At 47.7% G+C, this 11,851-nt stretch overlaps 1 protein-coding gene and 1 long non-coding RNA gene across 2 annotated transcripts; both read right to left on the bottom strand.

Moving 5' to 3' along the window:
* Positions 1-573: 573 nt before the first annotated feature.
* LOC144097213 (uncharacterized) lies at positions 574-11,112 on the bottom strand. Its single transcript, XR_013306951.1, has 4 exons — positions 11,102-11,112; positions 6,813-6,984; positions 6,497-6,645; positions 574-674 (listed from the first exon to the last, which is right to left on the bottom strand). It is a non-coding gene; the product is annotated as an uncharacterized LOC144097213 (long non-coding RNA).
* LOC144096816 (venom allergen 5-like) lies at positions 8,058-9,135 on the bottom strand. The gene has a single exon (XM_077629687.1). The coding sequence runs from the start codon at positions 9,133-9,135 to the stop codon at positions 8,182-8,184; it is 954 nt and encodes a 317-aa protein (XP_077485813.1). The 3' UTR covers positions 8,058-8,181.
* Positions 11,113-11,851: the final 739 nt, after the last annotated feature.

The raw sequence follows: 11,851 nt of genomic DNA, 5'->3' as shown, positions 1-11,851 counted from the left end.
GAGCACGCTCGAAACATCCGGTGCTACACGGGGATTTTCAATGCTCGTTGAGAAGTTTCCCTCATGTGTGTTAGGTGGCGCCAAATGTTCCGCCGACAGCCATAACATGGCGAAGTCCGGCAACATTGTGCAGTCGGGGGCAGCGGCAGCCAAATCCGTAGCCAAATCGGTACATTGCGTATCTGCGCCAGGTTTTTGTGGCGCACCTCTGCTGCTGTGCGATGCAACCCAAGGGCCCGCAACGCCTCCGCGATTTCTGCATAGACTGCGGCGTTTCTCTTCTGGCGCCGCAAATTATTTAGGTGGTCCTGCCAACAGTGGATGAGAGCGGCTGTCTCGCGCTCGCTCCACAGTTTCCGCGCCGACGAACAGGAGGACTCCATCTTTGTTTACAGTGATGGCGAAGCTTGGAGCGTGGTGTAGAGATTATTTTCAAAATGTTTGCATATAAGCAGGCATAGTACCTGAAAAATGTTCTGTATTACATTTTAATCAATTACAACAACAACAATTGCGGTTTGGTTTTGTTAACTTGTGTTTATTTTTATAGCTTCATGAGAGCGAGAGTGTTCTCCATTGCGCTTGGAACCTCAAGCACTCTTGAGGAATCGGCATCGAGTCAAGCAGGATCGAGCTCGATTGCGCTTGAAAGTGGCCGTGTGACAACCGTCGATCTGCATTGAGTTCGATGAGCATTGACTTAGTGAGGATCGAAAGCGCCCGTGTGACAGGGGTATTAAGTGACTTGGCAAAGCAATGTCATCAGCGAATCGCAGATTATGTAGGTATTTACCAGGAACTGTTATCCCCAACTGTTCTCATTTAATGCCTCGGAATACCGTCTGTAAACAGCCGGTGAATAGCATTACCGAGATCGTGCCTCCTTCCTGATGCCCTTCCTTATTAGAATTTCATTTCTAATTTTGTGGAGGACTATAGTAGCAGTGTAGTCGTTATAGATATCGTCCAGTATTTTCATCTATGACTCTTCTGCGCCTTGATTCCGCAGTGCCTGCATGACTGCTGAGGCTTCCACTGAGTGAAATGCTTTCTCTTAATCAATGAAGGCTATATATAGGGGTCGGTTATATTCTGCGTAATTATCTGTCACCTGACTGATAGTGTAAATATGGTCTATTGAGGCTTATCATTTACGGAATCCGACTTGATCGTTTGGTTGATTGAAGTCTAAGGTCGTCCTGTGTCTATTTGCGATTACCTTCGCAAATACCTTGTACACAACGGACAGTAAGCTGATCGCTCTGTAATTTTTCAAATCTTAGACGTCTCCGTTCATATGAATTAAAATTGTTAGCGTTCTTTCCGAGCTTCTGGTACGCGCGAGGTCATAAGGCATTGCGCATGCAGGGTGGCTAGTTTTTCTAACACATTCTCCCCTCTGTCCTTCAACAGATCTGTTGTTGCCTGATCCTCACCAGATGCTTTCTCCCTTTGCATTGCTGATGAGGCTTTCTTTACTTCCTCTTTCGTTACTGACGGGATGACGCATTTATATAGGCTACTGTCTCTCTCATTAAACTCTTGAAACTAAAATCCGTGAATCAGTCGTGTCTATCACGTGGTTTAAGAGATATTACTGAGAAGGCTTCGAAACGTCGGCGTTAGACAGAACTCGCTACCTTTACGTGCTTGCGTTTTCCGGATGTAAAAGTAATTTTTTCCCGGTGTAGTTTTGTTGGTTTGGCGTAAGCTACAAACTGGAGCATTCCCAAACCCCCAGCTTTATAACAAGTAGCACTAGGAGATTTGCAGCCGAAGATGAAAGCATTGCAAGAGCATAGCGGACATGATCCATATGATAAGACGTGTCCTAGCTTTGGAGAACCTGACAGAACAGATGAGTCGTGGGAGGCGCTGCTTCTCGAACAGAAAGAACAAGGACAACTCAAAGTCATCCGTCTCGCCGTGACAGTTGCTGGGATCCAGGAGATCCCGGTCGGCAGCTGAGGGGGAGGACATGACTGGGACTGAGCTGCGCCTCAGATCCCCGTCACCGTTTTGACGGGTCGCAATAAATGTTATTTCTCTCTCTCTCTTTCACTCTGGACACCGCATTAGGTTTGAGCGCTGGTGCAAGGTCTCGGAAAGAAATGGAAGAATTTTTACGTGCCTTCCATGAGTTTTTGTTTATTTTTATTTAATTTTTCTTTATTTATTTATTTAACCTGATGGCCTTTAGGCGTTCCAAGGGCGAGTGGCAGTAACATACAAGTACAAACCACAAAAAACAACCGCTAAGAAACTAAACATATAGTTACAGGCACACATTTACATAAAATGAATAGCAGCATTACGAAAGGGAGTAGTATCAGTAATTGCAGCAATATCGTGGGGAAGTTGATTTTAACTGATACAAGTTCTTGATATGAATGAATCGTGAAAACATCCTGTGCGACAAGAAAGGATCTAAATTTTGGTGCGGCGATCAATGTGCACTGAAAATTACAATGATCGTTTTAATAACTTTGCCTTAAGATAAGGAATATGATCAGTTTTGTGAAAAGTGCATAATGAAGCTATTGACCCGCAATGGGAAAGAAACGGGAGGAAAAAGTTAGCGTTCATGCCACTTTCATTTCATTTAATTTATTTGCTCTGAGGGCCGATCGGCGTTGCAGAGAGGAGTTGGTGACTAACAAAAATAGACGTGCAATAGGCAGAATAATTAAGATGATTATAGACGGCAGACTTGAAGGCGTCGGGTGCGGGGTTGGACCTGACGGAGGTGGGAAGGTGGTTCCAATCCGTGGTAGTGTTTGGAAGAAATGAGTAGAAATAAAGATGAGTCCTGCAGCTTGGTCGCCAACTTTGAAACAGTGGTCTATGCGTACGAAAACTACGTAGGGATAAGAAAAAGCGATTGAGTTAGGTATTTGTTGGTATTCAGAAATATAATTCCTGAAGAAGACATAAAACGGCGGCATGATGAGGGATCAGGAAGATTCAATGAGTTGGTCATAAGCGTTACACTGACTGAACGTGAGTAACTAGAAAGTGTAATACGAGAATAGCGAATTTTGATGGATTCGAGGGTTTGTATGAATGATTTGGTGCATTGATCCCAGACAGAACAGGCATACTCTAGCTTCGGCCGGGATAAGATACCTACATAGAAGCAGTTTTAGGGACACAGGAGCGAGGAAAAATTACGGCGAAGGAAACCAAGTGTTCGGCTAGGATTATCAGTAATATGCTCAATGTGCGTTTTCCTTGATAGGTTGGAGGAAACATATTCGCCATGGCACTGAATCAGACGCAAATGGATCAGAACCGGATTTAAATAAGAGTTACATAGTAAATACGTGCATGAAGACTGGTTAAACGTACGCGTTATTCTCATCCATTTGCACTTACCAACGTTTAGCTTCATAGACCACGTGTGACGCCAGAGATGTTATCAAGATCAGATTGAAGAGTGACTGTATCACAAGGGTTAGATATTTGTCTATATAATACACAATCATCAGCCTAAAGTTAAATTCGAGGTTAAGTTGAATCAGAGAGGTCGGTAATATAAATTAGGAAACGGATATGACCTAGTACGGATCCTTGAGAAACCCCGGATGCTACAGGACGTACAGGTGAGTCAGAGCCATTGATTGTAACGTACCGGCTATTGTCCTGCAAAAAAAAAAAAACACTCATTCTATTTCATAAGGTTAGTACCAAGATTTAGTTTGCGAAGCTTGAAAGGTAGCAGTTTATGTGAAACAGTATCAAATGCCTTCGCAAAATCGATAAACATGCAATCCACAAATGATGGAGAATACTGAATGGAAAAGAAATCATTGCTAACAGCGAGCAGTGGAGGTTCGCAGGAATGGTGTTTGCGAAAGCCGTGCTGATGAGGGGTGAAGAAACAGTTAAATTCAAGATGAGACATTAGGCTAGAATATATTATGTGTTCAAGTAGTTTGCACGGAAATCACGTTAATTGGATTGGTCTGAGGTCGTGGACGTCGCCAGATTTATGCACCGGAACGACCTTGCAGTCGTCGGGCAACTTGGCGCTGTGCAATGACTTCGAAAAGACGTACGACAACATTATTGATGAGTAAGTCTGGATGCTTTTCAGAAACTTGTAGCTAATAGCATCGGCACTAGCTGACGATGAAATATTCGAAACTTTAATGAGTTTAGAAAAGCCTAGGACAGGATCCATTCGTAAGATGTCTTGTGCAGAAATATTAGAAAAAGTTACTGGCGCAGCATGTCAACAGGATGATGAAAATGTGTTATTTTGTAGTATGCAGCACTATCTGCAACAAAAAATTCTTTATCATCCTTTAAGCGAACTTCTTTTGCTTCGCACATGCCGATAACGCTCTAAAACTTGAGTGGGTTTGAAGTAAGTATAGAAGGAAGGGTTCTATGATTATAATCGTATTTGGCAAGAACGATGGCATTTTTATACTACACTGCGGTCGATTGATAAGCTAGCCTTTCTGGGTCATTGCGAAGTTTCTCACAATGATGAAACATGCGTTTTTTCCTAACTTAATCGGCGTTTTAAGGATAGGTTAAACCAGGGCGTACGTCTCTAGCTATTTATTAGCCGCTGAGGAATATATTTTTCTATGAGCGGTTTGACCTGCGTCTAAAATAACCACCAGTTCTCATGAATTGTGCGTTCCCAGAACTGCGGAAAGAATGTGTCAGCAAACTTTTCCAAAGCAATATTCATAGCTTGAAACTGCCTTCTTGTAATCGCGGATTATCTTTGACTGTATTGAAGGGCGGCTTGTGCATGATGGCCTAGTGAAAGGGATTGGGAAGTAGTCGCTTAGAGCTGGCAGTAGAGTTAGGGAAGGCACGGAATCGGGACAGTTTCTGAACCCAAGGTCAAGCACGTTTGCAGATGAGGGGGTAACGCGAGGGTAACCAAGGAGGACTGCGAGGCGACCTTGCTCGGCTACCACTGCTTACAGGCCCCACTGGCTGGTCCAAGCGTACCTCCTGTCCCTTGTATATATATCACCGGCTGGGGCATTTTATTTTTCAATCTTTTTTCCTGCCCTACCATAATATTTGTCCCTTGTATAGTACGGGCAGGGACACTTTGTTTTTCGTTATTTTTAACGTCCCACGATAATTTTTGTCTCTTGTGCAGGTAATAAATGTTTTCACCACCACCTTAACATAAGCTTGGCACTGGATCCCCTTTCCACTCAATCGATGGCTGGCGGCAGCGGCACTGATGTCACGGGACATAAAAGGGCTTGTGTCCCTGCTTATCGCGACCGCGTTGTCTTGGGCGCGCCGGCCGACGCGAACAGCAGAACAGAGCGTCCGGAAGAGACAGGGCGGCTCCTTGAGCAAGGTCTCCGCGATGTCATCGAAAAGAGCTGCCGGAGAGGATTAATAGGCCGATAGTGCTCGAACACCGGTCCAGAAAAAACTGACGAGTGGGAAAACAACACGCACAGGAAATGGGGGAAGGCAAAACCGGACTGCAGGGGCTGAATTAGCAGCTTAATTTACGTAAAAGTGCACGAATATGAAGCTGTTGTTCTTAATGAAGTACCAAGTTGAAAAGGCAGCGTTTAACCAACAAAACATAAACGCGACGTATATAAGATGGCGTAGCGGATTGTTAAGCGTATATTTCGGCCATATGAAGTTTTTTAACGTCTAGTTGTTCCGCGCAGCACGCGGCCATTTTGTATTTCGGCGCGCTGGCAACGTTGCCGTCACGGAGGGTTCGATCGCAAGACCTTGGGCTGAGGAGCGAACGCTATAGCCATTCGGCCACCAATGCGGGTCACAAAGCGAGTAAAAGAGAGAAATGCGACTACCAGAAGTGCACGAGAGAAGTGTACAAAAAAAAGATACGTACTCCATGCTTCGCTCATGAAACGAATTTTTTGGCGTGTTCAAATATCATGCTCGTGAACGGCGCTCCCTTCCCTTACAAAGACAGCTGTTACAGGTTCCTTCCCTGTTATTGTCGTCGTTGTCGTAGGAGAAGTAGTAACAGTCGGCGTAATATAAGGCAGTAACCATACAGAAGGAGGAGGAGGAAGAGCGGAGAAACGCGCAGTCCGAGGGTGGCTGTGATGGAAGGAGTGGCTGGACAGCTGTCGTAGAAATAGGAGGACTACCATGGAAGCAGGTAAATCAGCGATAGGTGTAACCAAAGGATGATTACCGAGACGCCACTTGGAGGGCAGCTACCGGGGAAGGAGGAGGGTATGTAGACAGTACAGCGCTTGTCTGTATGGCTTGGTATGGGTATGTCATCCGCGAAACGTGCCGCCCGAGGACATAGAGTGTCTTACTGTTGACTAGAGGGAAAGCGGCAGGCCCTGCACTTTATCCGTCATCGACGCCCGAGGCATGCCGGGAGGATAGCGGCTTCGGACGGACATTGCTTACCTGTTGAGTGCATTACGGATTGGAGTTTTCGGTTGTTCAGTTTACTTTTCACCGACGTTTTGTTCGCTTTGTGGTTGTGTGGTTATCTACCTATACCCACGGTTCATTGGAGATCTGAAGCATCCGAAGGCGCTCGAAGTCAGCTGAGCACATGGTCTGATGCCAGTTAGGACTGAAGTCCGTTGGCCACATCGCCCGGAGTCATTTACGCAGCAAGCAGTTGGATTGTCCAGCCGATGCCTGTGCTACCTGTGTTGAAAGATGAAAGAAGGAAAGAAAGTTTTTTTTGGAAATTGAGAACTCAACAGCCTGCAGTTGTGACCACTCTGCACACTTATTGCAGGAGTCTCGGATACATTTATCCTTTAAAAGCGCGATGTACTTCGAGAAGCGCAACCTAGATTAGCCGTACTCACTGAGGACTGCGTTGTTTCAGGTCAAGGACTGGTGCTGGCATGCAGGAACGGCTTCCACTTCCTGAATAATTTCGCACACATACCGGCACGATGCACATGTTAGCTTCAAGACGACCATCACTTGTGTTGGGACAGGCTTCCGCGTCATAATTCTTGTTTTTCTTGGCAATATCTGCAAGCGTTGCGCCAGGACATGATGAGCGCTGGCACTTAGCATGTTCAGATACGGTACGGGAGCGCAATTTTCATATTTGGCGGAAAAAAAGGTGACGCTTGAAACGCTCTAAAACTAGAAAGTTGTGTGTCGAAGAGTCCGCCCTCTGCTCTAGAGAAAACGCGCATTGCAGCCGCCTAGTGACTACACGGTGTGCACTTTTCAAAAGGACCGGGAGAAAACGTCAACTCATAGCACACTCGAAAAGCTTGAAAACCAGGAGCTGCTGCACCAAAAATTGTCTTCTACGCTTCTGAAAGCATGCATTGCAACTGCGCATTGGTTCTCAGTGCACCTAACACGCTGTGAGCGGCTAGTTGGGAGCCCATGTTGTAGCCGCCACAGTGCCAAACATTTGTCGAACAAAACGCACAGTTGACCGTGAAATGGGATTTATGGCTATTAGAGGGCAGACAATAACGTCGGGGAACGGAGGAATACTAGTAAGTCATCAAGAAATGTGCTCTTGTGCGTGGCGCATCAATGTAACATGCGAGGTCCGCAAAGACTTGCTGTCCGTGTTGGTAATTTCGCCGCTTTCGGGCGTTTTGCCTGTTCGCATAGTTTTTGTATAAACTTTATCAGAATGATATGTGCTCGAAATTTACCCTCTTCAGATACTGGGGTGCCCAGTGAAATGCATAAACACTGCTGCGAGCTTTTTTGCCGTAACGATAGAAGCAGAGGCGCAGAACGAGCTTAGTGGTGTGCCAAATGGCGGTGCCAACTATATCGGTTTGTTAAAGGGGGCGAAATAACTGTTCATTTCACAAAGCACCTGGTGTCCTTTATTGATTGGCGCTGTTTGACGAAAGCCGTGGCACACCTGCTTTGATGGGCCGCCAAGAGCGCTCGGAATATAATTTTTCACCTTTCTGGACAGAAAATACAGAATAGAAGACCATGAAGAATACGAATAATGCGCCACGAGGGTGCGGCAGGTCGCAGTCGACGCGAGCGCGTGGTCTAAGTGCTTCCTTGGTTTTTGTTTTTGCCATTGGTTAGGAAACACTTCAAAAACTGTCCCCACCACTTTCAAGCATCGCGGGCTTTTTCGAATATATGACATGACGTTGTGGGCACTCGGGAGCATAAAATAAAACAAGAACTTCGGCAAAAAAAGGCCGAAGGAGTGAATTGAAGCGGCAAATACAGTCAGGCTACGCCGCGCCACCACGCGCCGACAGCTGTGACAGTGGCTGCGAGGGCGGCTGCGAGGGAGGGCATCACAGCGACAGCCTCCGGCGCCGAGTCGCTCGGCGGGTGATCGTCAGGCTCTGCGGGCGGCGGCGCCGTCGTCGTGGTCGTCGTGCTCTTGTCTTTGCCCGGCTTGTCACCGGTGACACGGCAGAGGCCCGTCGTCTTGTTGCACTCTGTTCCATCCGGGCAGAGGGAGCAGGGCGGCCCGGGCCAGTACAACATCTTCCCAGGCACGTTGCCGGCCGGCGCATAGTTGCAAACATAGATGAACATCCTGAATGCATCGCGGTCTACATCAGAGTTTTGTGATGCCCCGTTCGGTCTTACTTTGTTTGTCGTGAAACCGCAGCCGACGGCGTAGGAGCGTGCCCAGGCGATCTGGGTAAAGTTTTGGGTTTTCTTCACCTCCTCGTAATTCTCCACTTGTGACGAGGAGTAGCGGTAGTTCTGGTCGAACCAGTCCCGGACAACAAAGTGCCATTTGACGACGAGTCTCTCTGGAAGTAAGGGAGCGCGCTCGCTGAAGATGTTCTGGCCCACACTGCGAAATGTCAGCGTGGTGCGGTCACCGGGACGGTCATGAGTCACGACGCCTTCAACAGTGGAGCAGCGTTCAGCCAGCGCCTGGGCCACCTCGGCCAGCTCTTTGTCCCAGCGCATTTGGAGCATGTTTCCCGCAGCCGGAAAGTCGGCCAGATGTCCCAGAGCCAGCTGGCTGCGGTAGCGGTTGTGCATCCAGATGATGTCGTCGCCCCATTGGCTCGCGTTGTTGGCCGATTCGCAATAATCAAAGTACTTTTTTGAGCAGAGCGTGTGGCTTGGAAACTTGCTGAACGGCTCTCGGCACCTCTGCTGCTGGGCGATGCTAAGAGGCAGCAGCAGTAGAACCGGCAGGGACAGCCGCTCCATCTTCGTCTTCTTCTACTCGTGCAGCTGGGGCACGAGTCGGGGGCAGGGAGCGCGAGAGGTGGACAGGAAAAAAGAAAGACTGGTGCTTTAGCATTGCTAAGCACGAAATAATGTGTGAGAGCGAAGTTTTCTGCTGGTACACACCACCGTCACGCACATGAAAGCGCGACTGAGATTTCCACTGACCCAGGGAGCCAGTTATGCGCGTCTTGAACTTTTTCATCGTGAGTGCCATATTAACTAATGTACGCCGCCGGCCTATGCCCCAGTGTCACGTTTCTGCCGAAATATTGCTAAGGCTAGCGCGTATTGCTCTAGTGCCGTACTTCTGCCGCAACGTTGCCTACGCCAACGCATGCAGCGTACATATCTCTGTCACTACCGCCAAATAGCTCGAAGCGCGGATATTAAATTTGTATTAGTATTAATGGCAGCGGAAGGCGATTTGCAATGCAAAGCTGTTGAGTGCGTTGCCGTCTAACATAAAGTGTGTACAGCTGCGAGTGTAGTCTAGGGCTCATGCGCAGCGGTCTGCGGAGCTGATCAGTTCGCGCCGTCATGGTATCGAATCATAGTCGCGAATATTGATTTTATTTCAATTTCATTAATTACTTTCGCTTGGTATAAAGCCACATACACCGCCAGCATGAAAGTATTCCAACATAAGCTAGGGGTTGACTCATCGGAATAATGCTCTCCCCTAAAAGAACAGAAAAGAAGAGAGAGAGAGTTTATTGGCGAGAAAGGCAGAGAGGTTGGCCCGCGAAAAAAAAAATACCTGGCCTGCTGCTCTTCACTGGGGAAAGGGAAGAGGAGAAAGAAAAGGGGGCACGATGGGGGATGACGGTGATGGGAGGAGGCAGATTAAAAAGAAAAGACAAAAGAAACAAGGCACACATTCTTACATCGAAAACGCGAGGCAAGTCCCGTGGCGCTTAAAAAGCGTGAGAGCGCTCGCGTTGCTTGTACAGTTTTCGAACAATCTGGCCAAGCCCCGAGGATCAAATCCTCCGAGAAGGGCTTGGTGTCAGATTTCAAAGCAAATGCTAGCGTGAGTCTTTCTCGTGCATACGCTTTGCAGGCCACAAAAACATGTTCAACAGTCTCTAGCACGCCACATGTGGTACAGTCCGGGGAACCCGCTTGTCCAATTAAGTGCAAGTACTTGCTCGTGAAAACGACATTTAAACGCAATCTATGGATTATGCATGCAATAGGGCGTGGTATTCCACGAGGAACAGGAAAGGTCATCGCCGGATCTAGCCATTTAAGGCGGATGTGTCGAGTGTCTGGCAGGGCCCAGTATCTAGGCGTCGCACTCCTCATAGATCCCGAAAGGAGACAAGTGGTGTCCGGTCTACAGAACGGCATATCTGTGCGCAGGCCACTTCTGAAGGCGCTCCTTGCTTCAGCGTCGGCGGTCTCATTTACATCGAGTCCTCAGTGTCCAGGGAACCGCGCAACAGCGGCGGCACATAAGCAAGCTCTATTCCGCCGTTGTTGCACCGTTCTCCTACAGAGAATTCATTGCAACTCACCCAAATTTAAGAAAAGGAACTCTCCAGCGAGAGGTATCGAAAACAGCAAAACAGACTAGGCTCTTACCTACCGCAAAAAAAGTAATAAACAAAAGCTATGGCGAGTGGATTAGCAGAGAGACCAGAGTGGACATTTGCGTGGGCCTTTCTTCCCTCGAAATCTCCCTCATACGAGCTGCATACGCAGCTGATGAGACATGCGAAACCACCACTGTAGCCCTGACTGCTCAGCAGGAAAAGGGGCTACTGACATCTAAAAAAAATTAGGCAGTGGCTTAGCTGAGGTATATATATCCCGATGAGATATGCGAAACCACCACTTTGGCCGTGACTGCTCGGCAGGAAAAGGGGCTACTGACATCTAAAAAAATTAGGCAGTGGCTTAGCTCAGGTTAAGCCTGGATATACAAGCAAAAAGCCAGTCGTACCACTACGTCGTACCACGTGGTCGTTGTAACGGCAAGTCTTGGGATTTTCCTCTTCTGACTATCTTGTTTCCTCTTCCTCACTCGCTTGGCTGCTGCTGGATGAAGGTGCGGCCAAGACACGCTTTTCGGCTTTTTTTCCGACGTCGTTTAGCAAGGCGTATAAATATCCCGTTGTTCAGGCGTTTCAGCTGCAAGTTTAGCTTTGGTTTTATCACTTGTTCGCAATTGTGCAGCCAACTCCCAAGCGAGTATTTCTGTATCGGACGAATTTAGTTTCTCAGCTTTTCTGCGTAGGCTAGCAGCAGCCGTACTCTCCTTCCCTTGAATGTTAAGTGCGCACGTCTATTCTCTGGTAAACGCATTATATAGCCTCCTTGCGCATGCACATGACGTACATGTGCAGTAGCGCGCGGCTGCGCCGAAAGGTCAGGCGACAGAGTCGGCGGCGGCAGCGGCGAGGAGCGACCACCTGCGCGGCGCGTGACGTCACTCGTTTTTGCGCATAGGCATAACTCACTAGTTCGGCTCACGCGAAGCTCGGCTCTGAGCCGCTAAGTGAATCTTTTCGCTTCACAAAGATTTGTTTAACCGAGCACATCGTCTTGCATATTCGACTTGCTTATTTTCCAAACGTCTATTTTCCAATTTTTTCTTCGGCAATTTATCACTGTGCTATGGAACACGGGCAAAAGAAAACACGCAAGTCAGGACGGCCGCTTCCGTGTCTTCTAATGTGCGTGTTCTATAGCG

This window comes from Amblyomma americanum, chromosome 7 (genome assembly GCF_052857255.1).
Source record: "Amblyomma americanum isolate KBUSLIRL-KWMA chromosome 7, ASM5285725v1, whole genome shotgun sequence".
Classification (NCBI taxonomy): domain Eukaryota; kingdom Metazoa; phylum Arthropoda; class Arachnida; order Ixodida; family Ixodidae; genus Amblyomma; species Amblyomma americanum.
The sequence above is the reverse complement of the archived record's forward strand: the minus strand, read 5'-3'. Positions and strand labels throughout refer to the sequence as shown.

Excerpts from the sequence above, each read along its gene's own strand:
- LOC144096816 (XM_077629687.1), bottom strand. The coding sequence starts at position 9,135 with ATGGAGCGGCTGTCCCTGCCGGTTCTACTGCTGCTGCCTCTTAGCATC.